The sequence below is a fragment of the Meleagris gallopavo genome, chromosome 3, assembly GCF_000146605.3.
Source record: "Meleagris gallopavo isolate NT-WF06-2002-E0010 breed Aviagen turkey brand Nicholas breeding stock chromosome 3, Turkey_5.1, whole genome shotgun sequence".
Taxonomy (NCBI): domain Eukaryota; kingdom Metazoa; phylum Chordata; class Aves; order Galliformes; family Phasianidae; genus Meleagris; species Meleagris gallopavo.
The window spans coordinates 10,805,110-10,818,882 of record NC_015013.2 but is presented as its reverse complement, the minus strand read 5'-3'; the positions used below and the strand labels follow the sequence as shown (position 1 = coordinate 10,818,882).

Sequence of the window (13,773 nt, the reverse complement as noted above, 5' to 3'; positions counted from 1 at the left end):
TTCTTTTGTTTTTGAGAAATGGTTAGCAGACAGGAAGAACTTTCCTTTTCTTTCCCCCAAAAAGAATACCAGAAAACTCATTTGAGTTTGTATGTACAAATAACTTTTATTCTGTATCTGCACAGCCTGGAATTTTGGTAGCTACAAAGGACTGCACTCTGCAGGCTTCTTTTTTCCAGGTACACCTGCCCTGTTTGTGCACCCTTCATTCTTCTGTATGTTGATCTTCAGCTCTCACTCTGATTCTGTCCAGCTACTTTCTTGACACTTCTGGTTTTCCAAGCTTTCACCTTTATTAAATGGAAAAGCCATTATGAAAAAAATGAACTACTTTGTGCAAGGGTAGGCCATCTCCAATTTCCCTTTATTTATTCTTAGTTATATGCTTATTCTGTTGAAACAAATGGTAGAGTAAGCTCCTCTTCCACTGGGGCTGAGATATTAAAACAGCACTGTTGAGTTGTTAGTGCATGCAGTTCATTACAGTGTTAGGAAAAGTGAGCTCTTTTCTGATTTTCATTGCTTAAAAATGAAGAAGGTAAAAAAAATAAAGCTGCAGGTGGAGGTTTGTACCAAGAACGGCTTGTGCCATTGCTTGTGCCATTGAGCCATGCGTTGGTCAGTTTCACTCTAGGTGCTCTGATAGCAGGAGTTACAACACACCAGGACTGATGCTGGCTCTGCAGCTCAGTGACACATTTCTGAAGCACAGCAGCACCCTGGCTTGTATCAACCCTCCATGCTACTTTCCCCGCCCGGACCAAAGCATGGCTGCAGGAATGCACATGGCATTGTGCATCTCCCTATAAATAGAAGGTTTGCTAGGGCCGCTTCAGCCTTGGCTACAGCCGAGGATGAAAGAGCAGGCACACTGGCAACAAAGTGGAACAAAGCAGAGACTGGGCTCCTGCGAGGTTTGTTTAGTGCTGGCAGAAGGAGGAGGTGCTTGGTTAGGGGGAGATCAGAAAGCCACAGAACCCTCGGGGTGTGGTGCCCAGGAGACCTGCAGGGATCCCCAGGGAAGGCAGGAGCAGCGCCCACAATACTTCTGCTTTTCCACCACTCATCTGCAGCAAGTGGGGGAGATAAGTGCAGCTGTTGGATGTTATTTCTCAGGGCCCAGGGTGTGGAGGCCAGAAAGGGTTTTTCGTCCAAAAAGAGATGAGTATCTGGTCTTGGGTGGGGTTACACAGGAGCAGAAACCAATTTGCTCTCTGTCATCTCCCTCCCTTTGCCTTGCCCCAAACAAGTGAGAGGGAGATTGAGAAATCCTTTCCTGAAGGGCAGTACTCCTGCAACTTGCTAGTTTTACTTCAGAGGGGATGAATGCCCTTCTGTTTAAAATGATTGTTTCTCCATCTCCTTGTTTTTGTCTTTCACGTGCAAACAGGGCTGAGGCTAGGGAGCTGTTCTCATCTGTGGAGCAGATAGAAGTCAGCTGGAGGCAAGTGCCCATCCTGCTCTGGTGCCTGCTTGTTCTGATTTTAGATCAGGATTGAATTTTCTTTGCTCATAAGGAAACCCATGCTAATGTGAGACAGAAAGGAGAATAATAACAACAAGAGTGTAAATCTATGTAGGCTATGTATTAGGGATTTAAGTGGGAGGAGTTGGATGATTTAATAACCTAACCGTGTATTAACGGGTTCTGTCTCAGGATATGTTTCATCCTTCTGTTTGTGGCTATTGCTAAAGAGCACAGCCAGGAAAGGAACAAAAAAGTACTCTTTTTGTTTTTGCTAATGCCCAGAAATTAACAAGAGTTTTACTTGTGCAGCACAGTGTTAGTGAGCTGCATGAGTGAAAACTTTGGGTTTTGGTCTGCTCTTACATGGCATCAAGTGGATGAGAACAAGAATGCTAAATGCCACTTTCCCTTTTCCAACTAATGCTTGTTGAATTTCTTGGTAAGAATAATGGGATATAAATATTAGGCCTTTGAATCTTGACTACTAAAATACGGAGTTTGGAAGGATCAAATTAAAGTCATTGCAACTTGACTGCATTACCCTTAATCAAAATCAATGCCAATTAATTTTGCTTAAAATTTGGCTCTTCATTTCCTTTTCAAAATATTTTTTCTTATCTTAAAGAAAAAAAGTTATCATTTCTATTGCTGTCAACTAAAAGTTGGCTGAGAGGGGAGTGTAATGCAAGGCAGCAAGCGCTACTCCTGTAAACTTTTCTTGCGTAGGAGCCTTTTGTCATAAGTGTAGCAAATCCTGCCTTGTCTCTTGAACAAGCTGTACAAAAGAATGTCTATTAAGGCATATTAAAATGCTTTTATATTCCAACTAGCATTACAGATTTCATTCAGTCATCTTATTTTAAAATAAAGCTTTTTAATCCTGTGTTTTTAGATAGAGATCTTGGAAGTGCAATGATGTAGTATTACGCAATCATAGGAGGTGGAAGGGACCTATGGAGTTCATCCAGTCCTACCCCTGGCTAAAGCAGGTTCCCTACAGTAGGTCACACAAGAGCACATCCAAGTGAGTCTTGAATACCTCTAGAAAAGACTCCCCAGCCTCTCTGGGCAGCCTGTTCCAGTGCTCTATCACCCTCAAAGCAAAGAAGTTCTTTCTCATATTTGTATGGAACTTCCTGTGTTGCAGCTTTTGCCTGCTGATCCTGGTCCTGTCTCTGCACACCACTGAAAAGAGCCTGGTCTCATCCATTTGGCTCCTGTATTTTAGGTATTTATGTGGTGAGATCCCCTCTCAGCCTTCTCCTCCAGGCCTAACAGCCCCAGGTCTCTCAGCCTTTCCTTATAAGGGAGGTGCTCCAGACCCCTCATCATCTTTGTAGCCCTCCATTGGACTCTCTCAAAAAATATCCTGTCTTTCTAGGACCAAGGAGCCCAGAATTGAACACGGTACTCCAGATGTGGCCTCACCAGGGCAGAGTCAAGGGGAAGGATTACCTCCTTCGACCTGCTGGCCACGCTCTATTTAATAAACCCCAGGATGCCATTGGCCTTCTTGGCCACAAAGGCACACTGCTGGCTCATGGCCAACCTGTTGTCCACCAGGACACCCAGGTCCTTCTCCTCAGAGCTCTTTAGTAACAATTAAATTCACATATGTGATAGGCAGACTGAGCTCTGAGGTCAGCCTGGTCTTTGTACTGCCATTGTATGGATTCTACTTTTGTGTTTTAGCAGTTCTGTTTTCTCACCTACTTGTTCTGTGCACCTCTGCCAGCAAGCCAGAGCTCTAGTGCTGAACTGGCTTTGTACAGGTGTGAGTGACTCCTTTACATACAGAACTACTGAGAAGGGTGCTCAATGTAAAGCAGTCAAAGCTGCTAACAGCAGTTTTTCCATTTTTGCTTACAATGAACTTTTTAGAACCAAATGGCTTTCTTCTCTCTGTTCTGTAATCATATTTACAGAAGAATGGAGAGCAGTAGCCAAGACTAGCAATCATGTGATAACACAGCAGCTTTTATTTGCTACATTTGGAAACTTACCTTGCAATCACAGTGCTTTTATCTGTGCTCAGGTGTTGAGCTATTGCTCTGCCTGTTCTCCTCAGAATCTGTTCCCATCTCAGCTCTGTGCAGTCACATCATCCCTGTTTGACTTGGCACTACGCTGGGACAGACTTGTGAAACTTCAAGGAGAGAGGATTTGTTTTGTTTTGTCTTTAAGCTCATCACGAGCAAAGTATTACCACATGGCTCAGCTGCCTCACTTGATATGCTGGTTTTTTTGGACTTTCTAGATTAATATTACATTTTTAGAAAGAAATTCAAGCAAGATGAAAAGATGTTCGTATTATGTGAGATTCCTTTCTCTTTTGCTTCTTGCTGTGTTTCTGAACTTAAAAGCATTGTAAGTATTGCTATTGTTTAAAGATGGAAAATAGTACTGATGTCAAAACTGGCAGATCAATTTTCTTAAAAAAAAAAAAACAAAACAATTAAGACTGTCAGTTAATGCTTTATTTCACATGGCAGCATGCTCTATTTTAAATTAACACATGTTAGTCAGTGCCACACAATGATTGCCTTAACTAGTTTTGAAGCTCCGTAGCCCTGAGTTTTCCTTGGAGGTGGTACATATCCATATCTATATCAGCTACACTCATTGTATTTGAACCCAAGAAACCTGAGTTCCCTTAGTAGTTGAGATGCAGGGAAGGTAATTTAATAACAGGAGAAAAAAAATGTGTGAATGGGCTGTGTCTTGAAAGCTGCAGCCCCACTGGAGGCGCTGAGCTGAAGCAGCGCACTGACATTCCCTGACAGGCCTGACTTACCTGGGTGTTTCTTTATTCAGCCGGGAGCTTGGGTTTGACCAAATGGTAAAAGAGTTTAATCCTTTTCCAGATTTTTGTTGTTGCTTGAGAAAAACACGGGAGATTGCTTAATTCTATGCATTATACAAGAGAGAAGGGGCATAATGCCTTTTATTAGGAGTTTTGTTTTAGGGGAGGAGGGAGAGAGGTTCCTTTTGCATGAAAACACCATTTTTACATTGCAGATTTTTACTCTCCTGGGGCATAACAGTTGATACAGGTATACCACGAAGGACTTTCACACGGGTCTCTGCCCTGAAAGGTTTTGTTTCAAGCTTTTGGTAGGAGCCCCAAATAAACCAGTGCTTAAAATCAATCTGTCACACAACTGGTGGATGTGAGAGGGTAGAGGAATGTGAGATACGTGAGACATAAGAGGCACTGGCACAGTCTGCCCAGAGAAGCTTTGATGCCCCAGCCCTGGAGGCACCCAAGGCCAGACTGGATGGGGCTCTGGGCAGCCTGAGCTGGTGGGGGCAGCCTGGCCCACAGCAGGGGGCTGGAACTGAATGGACTTTAAGATTCCTTCCAACCCAAACCGTGCTATGGTTCTATGGCTTGCTTAGCCCAAATCCCAGGGGTATGGAGCAGATCCTGGCTGTCTTTGTGGCCTTGCAGTCCTGTCAGCAGCGGCTTTCTCTGCCCTGTCAAACATGAGGAGACACAGCCATTGAATTTTGTTGCTGTCCCAGGGAGGTCAGGCACACTGGGGACTCCCAGAGCTGCCTCGGGGCAGCCGAGGAGAGGGTGAGGATCTGCATGCCTTCACAGAGCAGCCAGGCCTGCGAGCCCTCGCTGTCCATGTGCTGAGATACCAGGAGGAGTGTGCCAGAAGCACTGCTGGCTTTCACACCAAGCTTTTTCATCGCCTCTGAAAGAGCATTTGTTTCAGTATCTTGCAAGTTCTGGAGGTGACTGTTTTAAGCCTGTAATGCCCTCCTTCCCCCAGTGGTTTTGGTGGTTGAGTGTTTTTGTTTTCACCCAAGATGAAAGCTATGCATCACAGATAGGTACTGCCAAGTGAGCTGGAAGAGTGCCGCAAATCCTGATGCTGGAGGAGCGCTCTGCATCGGCATTCCCTCGCTCCACCAGAGCCGGTTGTCACATTTAGCAGATCTCTTTAAGTAAACACTCGCTTTGTAAATGGCTGCAGTTCTCTATTTAATGGAATGCCAGCACTATGCTGGCAGTAATTATAAAGGTAGGATGCAAGTGAATTGACAGGGGAGATAAAACAGATTAAACCTCCAGTGCATAATATTTATGCCTCAGCCTTCTGGGTACCATGATAACACAGGCAGTGGTACATATACTTCACACTTGTTTCTTTCACCACTCAGAGACTGTGAGTCCAATTGTTCTGTGAGTGACTTGGTTATCTCTTCATTTTCAGGGAATAAAAAGGGTCTGTGGAAGTTTATGTAGTGATAATAAGAACAACAATGGGAGTTTGTTAGTGACAGGACAGGGAGGGGGTTGTTTCAGGATTTTGTCAGAAGTCATTTCTAATTGCAGGATGTTTTTTAATGAGTAGGCACATGTCCTTTTCCTCGATGGGAGGGCAAAGACAGCATGGGGAGATGTGAAGAACTCCAAGTGCAGATAATGCTCTCAACAACTGTCTGCTTCACATTCTCTGCTAGTGGCTTCTGAAAAACTTGTGTTTTGGTTACAAGCTGGAGCTGTAACCATAAGGAACCATTTTGAGTGAAACTGTGTGTCATTTGTTGGATTCAGAGTGGATATAATCTGTCCTAGTGCAGAGCTCAAACAGCAGATATTTAAAAGGCGATAACATTGTTGACATGTTGGCCAAGTGTTGCTGTGTACTCCTTACCACCTGTAGCTTAGCTCCATTTCCAGCACCTTTGATTGTCTTAAAGCTAGTCTGCTGTACATAAATCTATGATTGCCCGAATTTGGGAATAGAACTGAAATAAAACAAATCATAGCCCCAAGTTGTGGATCAGAAGAGTTGTTGCTTCTGCATTTTTCAGAAGGCACGCTGGCTGTGAAGGAGGTATATAAGTGTCAGAATGTCAGAAGTGTTGAGCCTGTTTCAGATCTTCCTCCTGACCTTTTCCCCTCCAAGGAGCAGTCTTTTTTCTTTTAAAGAAAGTATATTTCTCATAACAGCTTAGTGAAGAATCAGTGGAAGTTTATGGAAAAGCAGTGCAGTATAAACATTTGGAGAAAAATTCATACACAGGTGTTTGAGTGGTGGGCAGTAGCACGTCTTAAGCTGTACTTAAAAAGGTGTTATCTATACATTTGCAGCTGTGTGCTATGTAGGTCTGATTTAACCTTTCCTTGTTGCTGATGTTTTTTTTTTGTTTGTTTTTAAAGTCATTATCTTAATAGCACTTTTTAGTGAAGAATCAGGAAAATAAAATTGTATGAAACCATTGAAGTACTTGGACAATGGGAAGGTTGTCAGAAATCTGCAGTCTCAGCTTCTTTTACCTGTCTGTTCACGTGTGACATTCATTTCTATATTCTTTGAACTTCTGGTGAACTTAACCACCAGAAACTGGTAGAAAGTGGCTGTGATTGAAATGGCCTTTCTGTGATGATAGATTTTTGACATGCCAGGACTTTGCTCTGCATTTAGCAGATTCTTAGTATCATGAGGCGAGGGGAAGGAGGCTGGCCTAATGTGAGAAGAATGCTAGTCCTTATGCTTGCAGCAGACAGTAATTCATTTTTATTTTATTCTTTTCCTTTCCAGGTGTGACATCTGTTGTATTACCTTTCGTACTCATCGGGGCTTACTGCGCCATAATGCAGTTATCCATAAGCAGCTTCCCAGAGATCCCACTGGAAAGCCTTTCATTCAGAACAACCCTTCAATTCCAGCAGGCTTCCACGACTTGGGATTCACAGACTTCTCCTGTAGGAAGTTTCCCCGCATTTCTCAGGTACGTTTTGTTCTTAGGAGCTTAAGGTACTCTCTGATACAGCGTGTATCTTCTGAATGTATTGAAAGATTTGATCTGCCAGAGACAAGGCATAGAATATTTTGTGGAGCCCATATTACTACTGTTTGCATAGGATTCAGACACTTCCTTTTCCTATTTTTCATTCTTCTCCTCCCTTTCCCTAGCCCTTTCTGCTTTTTTCTTTTTCCCTTTTCCAAAGAACACTTGGCCTTTTTTAGTTTCAGGTGTGAAGATCTATAAAATTATTTTAAACAAAAATGTTGACAGTGTTAGATCCATGCCCCTCCCTCCCAGCCTTCCTCAGACAATTCCACATCTAATGCTACCTGCGTAGCATTTAAATATTTAAATATGGTATTTGGATTCACAATTGTTTTCAGGTATAAAATCTATTTGTGAGCATAATATTTTTCTTGGAAGAATAAATGTAATCAGACTCCCTAATCAAAAGTCTGACTGGTTTTGCCTCTGCATTTTATTACTTTGATTTTGAGGGATGATATTTTTGGTTTTTTGTTGTTGTTGTTGTTTACCCTTCTTAGATGCTTTTTTTTTTCCTTGTAGTTTCTTTGTAGTAAAAGAGCCGAAGGAGGTAGTCTTACTACCCATCTTACTGAAGTTAGCTGGGTAGTCCTCCGAGGCTCCTGTCCTGTCCGTGAACAGAGAGAGGTTTCTGGAAGGGCAGATTAGAGTGGAAAAGTATTTTAGAGCCTGAATAACTCTCTGAAGAAATTTGCCTCTGTAGAAAAGAACTTCTGGAGAGTGAGCCCCTAATCTAGATACACCACTTAGGTGGCTGAAGGGCTTCTCTAAACTCCAGAAGAAGAGAGAGTGAAGTGGTTTAGTTGTGCAGTAATATGTGATTGCTTTGCCAGTTGGGGGTGTCTATTCTAAATGTTTTTGCATGTCTTGCAGGTCTGGTGTGAAACAAATTTGCGAAGGTGCATCAGTGAATTCCATCGGTTTATTTGTGAGACGTGTAACAAGGCATTCCCCATGCTTTCAGCGCTCAAACTGCACACAGAAACTCACGTGATGGATCAGGGAAGAGACAAGCACAAGCTACAGTCCACATCCCTACCCAGTGAGAACCCAGACCAGAAAGCCTTCATGGCATCCTTGGGCCTACAGTACACCAAAGACATCAAACCTGTCAAGCAGGAGGACGATACACAAGACGAGGTCCAAGAAATGCGGCTCAGAGCACTGAAGAGTAACCTACCTCAGGAACCCGGCAGCACTGGCCTGCTCAGCCTCTCTCCTCTGGAAGCTGCCTCTATGGGAGGGCCATTTTCAGTCCTCCCACCTACGAAGGAGAACATAAAGCTCCTCTCGCTGCAGCCTTTCCAGAAGGGTTTTATCATCCAGCCTGACAGCAGTATTGTGGTAAAACCCATCTCCAATGAATCTGCAATTGAGTTGGCAGACATTCAGCAGATCTTGAAGATGGCTTCTTCCGCTCCTCCTCAAATCAGTCTTCCTCCACTTTCTAAGGCACCTTCTGTCCCCGTGCAGTCCATTTTCAAGCATATGCCACCACTGAAGCCAAAGCCTTTGGTAACGCCCCGAACAGTTGTCGCAACTTCTACACCTCCTCCTCTTATCAGTGCCCAGCAAGCCTCCCCCGGCTGCATTAGCCCAAGCCTCCCACCACCTCCTCTAAGGCTGATCAAGAACTCGGTGGAGACCTCCTCCAACTCTCACCTCTCCCAGCCAGGAGCCAAATCAAGTCCTTCCTCGCAGTTGCTTCTCCAACCCAAAGTAGAGCCTTTAACTCAGCACGAGATGAAGACACAACTGGAGCAGGACAGCATTATTGAAGCTCTCCTGCCTCTGAATATGGAAGCGAAGATCAAGCAAGAGGTGACAGAAGGGGACCTCAAAGCCATCATTGCAGGGGCAGCAAACAAGAAAGCCCCAACAATGAGGAAAGTCTTGTACCCCTGCCGTTTCTGTGACCAGGTGTTTGCCTTCTCTGGTGTCCTGAGAGCTCATATCCGTTCTCACTTGGGTATTTCCCCATACCAGTGTAACATCTGTGACTACATTGCAGCTGACAAGGCGGCGCTGATCCGGCACCTGCGGACACACAGTGGGGAGAGGCCTTACATTTGTAAAATCTGCCACTACCCATTCACAGTTAAAGCCAACTGTGAGAGGCACCTGCGAAAGAAGCACCTCAAAGTGACCAGGAAGGATATAGAGAAGAACATTGAGTATGTCACCAGCAATGCTGCAGAAATGGTGGATGCCTTCTGTTCCCCAGACACTGTGTGCAAGTTGTGTGGTGAGGATCTGAAGCATTATCGGGCCCTCCGCATCCACATGAGGACTCACAGTGGCTGCCAGAAGAAGAAGCCGTTTGAGTGCAAGGAGTGTGGCACAGCCTTTTCAGCCAAGAGGAACTGCATTCACCATATCCTGAAGCAGCATTTGCATGTGCAGGAAAGGGATATTGAGAATTACATCCTGGTGGTGGACTGCAGCGCTCAGGAGAGCCATGCAGATGCTCCTTTATTGGAAGACAGCACTTACATGGACTGCAAGCCCATCACACCTTTCCTAGAGCCACAGAATGGCTTCTTGCCTGGGACACCATCTCATGTTCCCATCAAACTTGAACCTACGGGCAACTTCCCGATGGATTTTGATGAGCCATTGGATTTCTCTCAGAAGAGCAAAAACCTGAGTGCTGTGCAAGTGAAGCAGGAGAATCTGTTTGTCTCTTCTCCCCTGTCCTTCTATGACTGTTCCATGGAGCCCATTGATCTGTCCATCCCCAAAGTCCTGAAGAGGGATAATGATATCCCAGGTGAGGCCAGGAATCAAGAGCTGGCTTCTTCTGTGATCATTGATAATGCCTATAACTGTCAGCAGTGTCCTCTGGGCTTTGGTGCAAATGGGAACTCAGAGAAAAACAGGGCTGTCGGACATCCCCAGCCACTGAAGGGTTCATTGCATTTGACTGTCCCAATCATTTCCCCAGCTCTCCTTGGCAATTCTGCCTTGCTGAGACCCTTGAGGCCTAAACCATCACCGCAACCTCTCTTGCCAAAGCCTCCAGTAACTAAAGAGCTGCCACCGCTGGCTTCCATTGCACAGATCATTTCATCTGTGTCTTCTGCTCCTGCTTTGCTGAAAACGGAGGCTGCAGATGCCAGTCCCAAGGCAGCGAGCAGCTCCACTGGGTGCGACAAATCAGGGAATGCCAAAGCAAAAATGACAATCGTGACCGCCATTCAGAGAGACTCCAGCCTTCCCAGTGACCTGACTCAGGCCTGTGATCCCGAGCCGTCTCCCATTGCTGACACTGGGTTGACTAAGAAAAGGGGTAGAAAGAAAGGAACAAAAAACAAACCTAAACTGAGCAGTGGTGTGGATCTGGAATCAAGCGGGGAGTTTGCCAGCATAGAGAAGATGCTGGCTACTACAGACACTAATAAATTTAGCCCGTTTCTACAGTCCACTGACAATTTCAAAGAAGAAAGTGGCCAAAATGGAACAAGTGAGGATGAGAAGGAAACTGCTGAAGATAAGCTGCTGAGAGGAAAGAGGAACACTTACTCAGACTGCCCACAAAAAATCTCCTGTCCTTACTGTCCTCGAGCCTTTTCGTGGGCAAGTTCCCTACAGCGGCACATGCTCACTCACACAGGTAAGAGTGCCTTGTCCTTCAAGTGGATTGTAGTACCTGAGTATTTTCCTCGCTGAAGGCACCTGAAAGCAAAGTCTCCCCATGCTGGAATCTTCCTTTCTCATCTTCCCTCTGATGTCCGAATCTTTTTCTTTTTTTTTTTCTGTAAAGCCTCAGCTGTTGCTGTTGCATTGTGGTGGTGTTAAATTTTTTTAGTAATGGAGTAATCTCTGTGACTTTGAGTATCAAGAGGGCAATTTAAGCTGCTAAAACCCATTTGAATTCAGTGGCGTAACTTAGCATACATGGAAAAAGAACTTGGTTTCTGGTTTTCTATTATTTCTGTCTCATCTTGACAGTGAACATGTGTTGAATATTTCGTTCTGCCTTACATGGTTTGTTTGGATTCTTCCAGGGACAGTTTGTCAACTTCAGTAATGATAAAAATATGCCATAACAATGAGAGCAAATAAGTGTAAAACTGTGTCAGTGAAAGAAAATAATGTAGCATTTAGCATTTTTTTTTCTTGTGATGGCTTTTGTTTGACAGAAAGAAGGAGGATGTGAGAAATAGCATCCTGAGCATTACGTAGTAGTAGTTTCCCTCTAGGAAATGTTTCTTCTTAGTGTTAGACAACTAAAGGTGGGCTCATGCCCCGAGGCATGCAGTTATATATGGAACCTTTAATATCGTGCCACTCTGCAAGTAACCTCAAACCAGGGATAAACCAAAAGAGGAACTGAGGGGCAAGATTTACTCTAAGTTTGAGGTTCTTTTTCATTCTTCATTGGGAAGGAAGGGCTTCACTGATTGCTGTGTCAGTCTGAAGTGAACTCCTTTTTCCACTCACGCTGTAATAATTAGTAAGTTCTTACCCTGCTTGGAGTTGGGAAGGAAGAAACTCTACTTCTTTTGCTCACTTTTAGGTCAGTGGTAGTTGTTAATATCATTCTCCTCATTATGCAGTCTCAACCCCTGATGTAAAAAGTCAGGAAGATTTGTAAGAAATTTCTGGGAATTGAGTACAGCCTCATAAGAGATTTGTTTATTTATTTATTTTTAAAGAATGAAGAGTTCATGAAGCACAAGATCCATTTCAATACTAAAGGGGAACCCTGAAGAGGTAAAGAGTTAGCTAAGAGGTTTGTAGGGAATCTGAGTTGCAGAGCAGTTCCTCTTACAGTTTGCTCTGGGTGACACGAGGACGTAACTTGAAGGTATCCGTGCAACAGTGAGGCTATTGTTTTCTGGTGTGCACAGCTCAAGTTCTATCATCTTATTAAGCGTACAGTGTGCTTTCAGCGGTGAAGGAGAGCTCTTTATTCATTTCAATTGTTTTCTAACACCCTGCCCTCCAAAAATAATATATAGTTACTGAGGAACTTTTCATGAGACAGAAAACAATAAAGAGAGGCTTTGCCCAGACTGAGGGGGTTGACCTGCTTATTGATGTCAGGCTTCCAAGGTAGCAGTACTGCTGTAAACCCTTAATGAAGACAGGAAAATGCACTTCTGGTAAAACCTGTCTCCCCTGCCATTGCTGGGCTTGGGAGGGGATGCCATCCTTTAGAAGGCCTGCACTGCTGTACCCACAGGGAAAACAAACCACTGCAGCAGGAGCTAGGTTGTGTCCTCAGTGCAGGTCCAGGACTTCGGTGATGCCACAATAGTGGCACTGATGAGATTCAGGGCGTTGCACTCTGGCATTGCTCATACTGAGAGCTCTTTCTAATCATGATTAAAGCAGTATGGAGGGAGACTTGGCGCTGGAGAATCACGCTTCATCAGGTTTGGGCCTTGGATCACCTCCTTTCAGGTGACACTGGTTCTCTGTTTCTCAGCTGAGAGTCCACAGCAGCTCCCCTCTGACAGCAATGTACATACAGCTTACAGGAGAGGAAAGGGGAAGGTAAGATGGGAAGACAGAGGAAGTTTAGCCTGGGAAGGTGTTTCCAAAGAAAGTGCTAAGGTGCACTGGGATCTGCTAGGATGCTCTGGGATGGAATGGGCCCTGTGTTACTGTGTTGGCTCTCAGGTGCTGGTGGCAGGGGCAAAATCTGTCAGCTGTGTGATGTAGCAGTTTGCTGGGTTTGTATCCTGCACAGGTTTCTGGTGGAGACATCTACAGTGTTGTAGTGCAACACACTTCTGTCCCCACCTATCACACAGGCAGTGACTTGTTAGTTAGACTTGCTTTTTAAAAGGAGGCAAGGAAAGATTTTGATCTCTGATCTTATTGTATAGAGAAAAAGGGAATTTTCTGTCTGAACTTGGTGGCTGCTCTGTGACTCGGAAGAGAAGAGACGAAGATAAGCCCACGTGCATGAGAGGGGTGTTCTGCTCCCAAACTGTCTGCGTTGGGAATCTGGTCTGTAGTGAATCGGGGAATGGCTTGGACTGGAAAGGACCTCCAAGATCATCTAGTTCCAGCTCCCCTGCCATGGGCAGGGTTGCCAGGCACTAAATCAGATGCTAGACTAGGCTTCCCAGAGAAGGTTTCATAGAATCATGGCAGTGAAGCTGACCATGCTCCTAGATCACTGTAGTATAGTACACTGCTATCAGAAGACTAGTGCAGTCACCTGAGCAAAGTGTGCAACTAGCTCTTTTCCATCCACTTATAGTATGAAAATTGGTCATGGGAAAATGTGTCTGGCTGAGGAAAAGGTACACTTCATTTTGAGCATTTAAATGGTATAGATACTACCAGTTTTAAACCTCTGTCCGTTTACAGTTATGAAAAGAACTTTGCAAGCGTATCTTTCATGTTCAGTAGAATTTCAACATGAAGAGCTGTCAAGATTATTTTTGTTTTTTGTGAAAGGGCACAAACGCACGTGCTATGAGTAACCCATATCCTTCACGCAGCCAAAAGCCTCTGATAAAAGCCTTTGTGTT

The 13,773-nt window shown here is 44.4% G+C and overlaps 1 protein-coding gene across 2 annotated transcripts in view; it reads left to right on the top strand.

Annotated features, from left to right (window-relative positions):
* Positions 1 to 13,773, top strand: part of RREB1 (ras responsive element binding protein 1) — a 113,009-nt gene that overhangs the window by 81,406 nt on the left and 17,830 nt on the right. For both annotated transcript variants that reach the window (XM_031552758.1, XM_031552757.1), the window contains exons 8-9: positions 7,030 to 7,219; positions 8,156 to 10,895. In XM_031552758.1, coding sequence (XP_031408618.1) covers positions 7,030 to 7,219; positions 8,156 to 10,895 — 2,930 coding nt within the window. The remainder of the gene's footprint in view (positions 1 to 7,029; positions 7,220 to 8,155; positions 10,896 to 13,773) is intronic.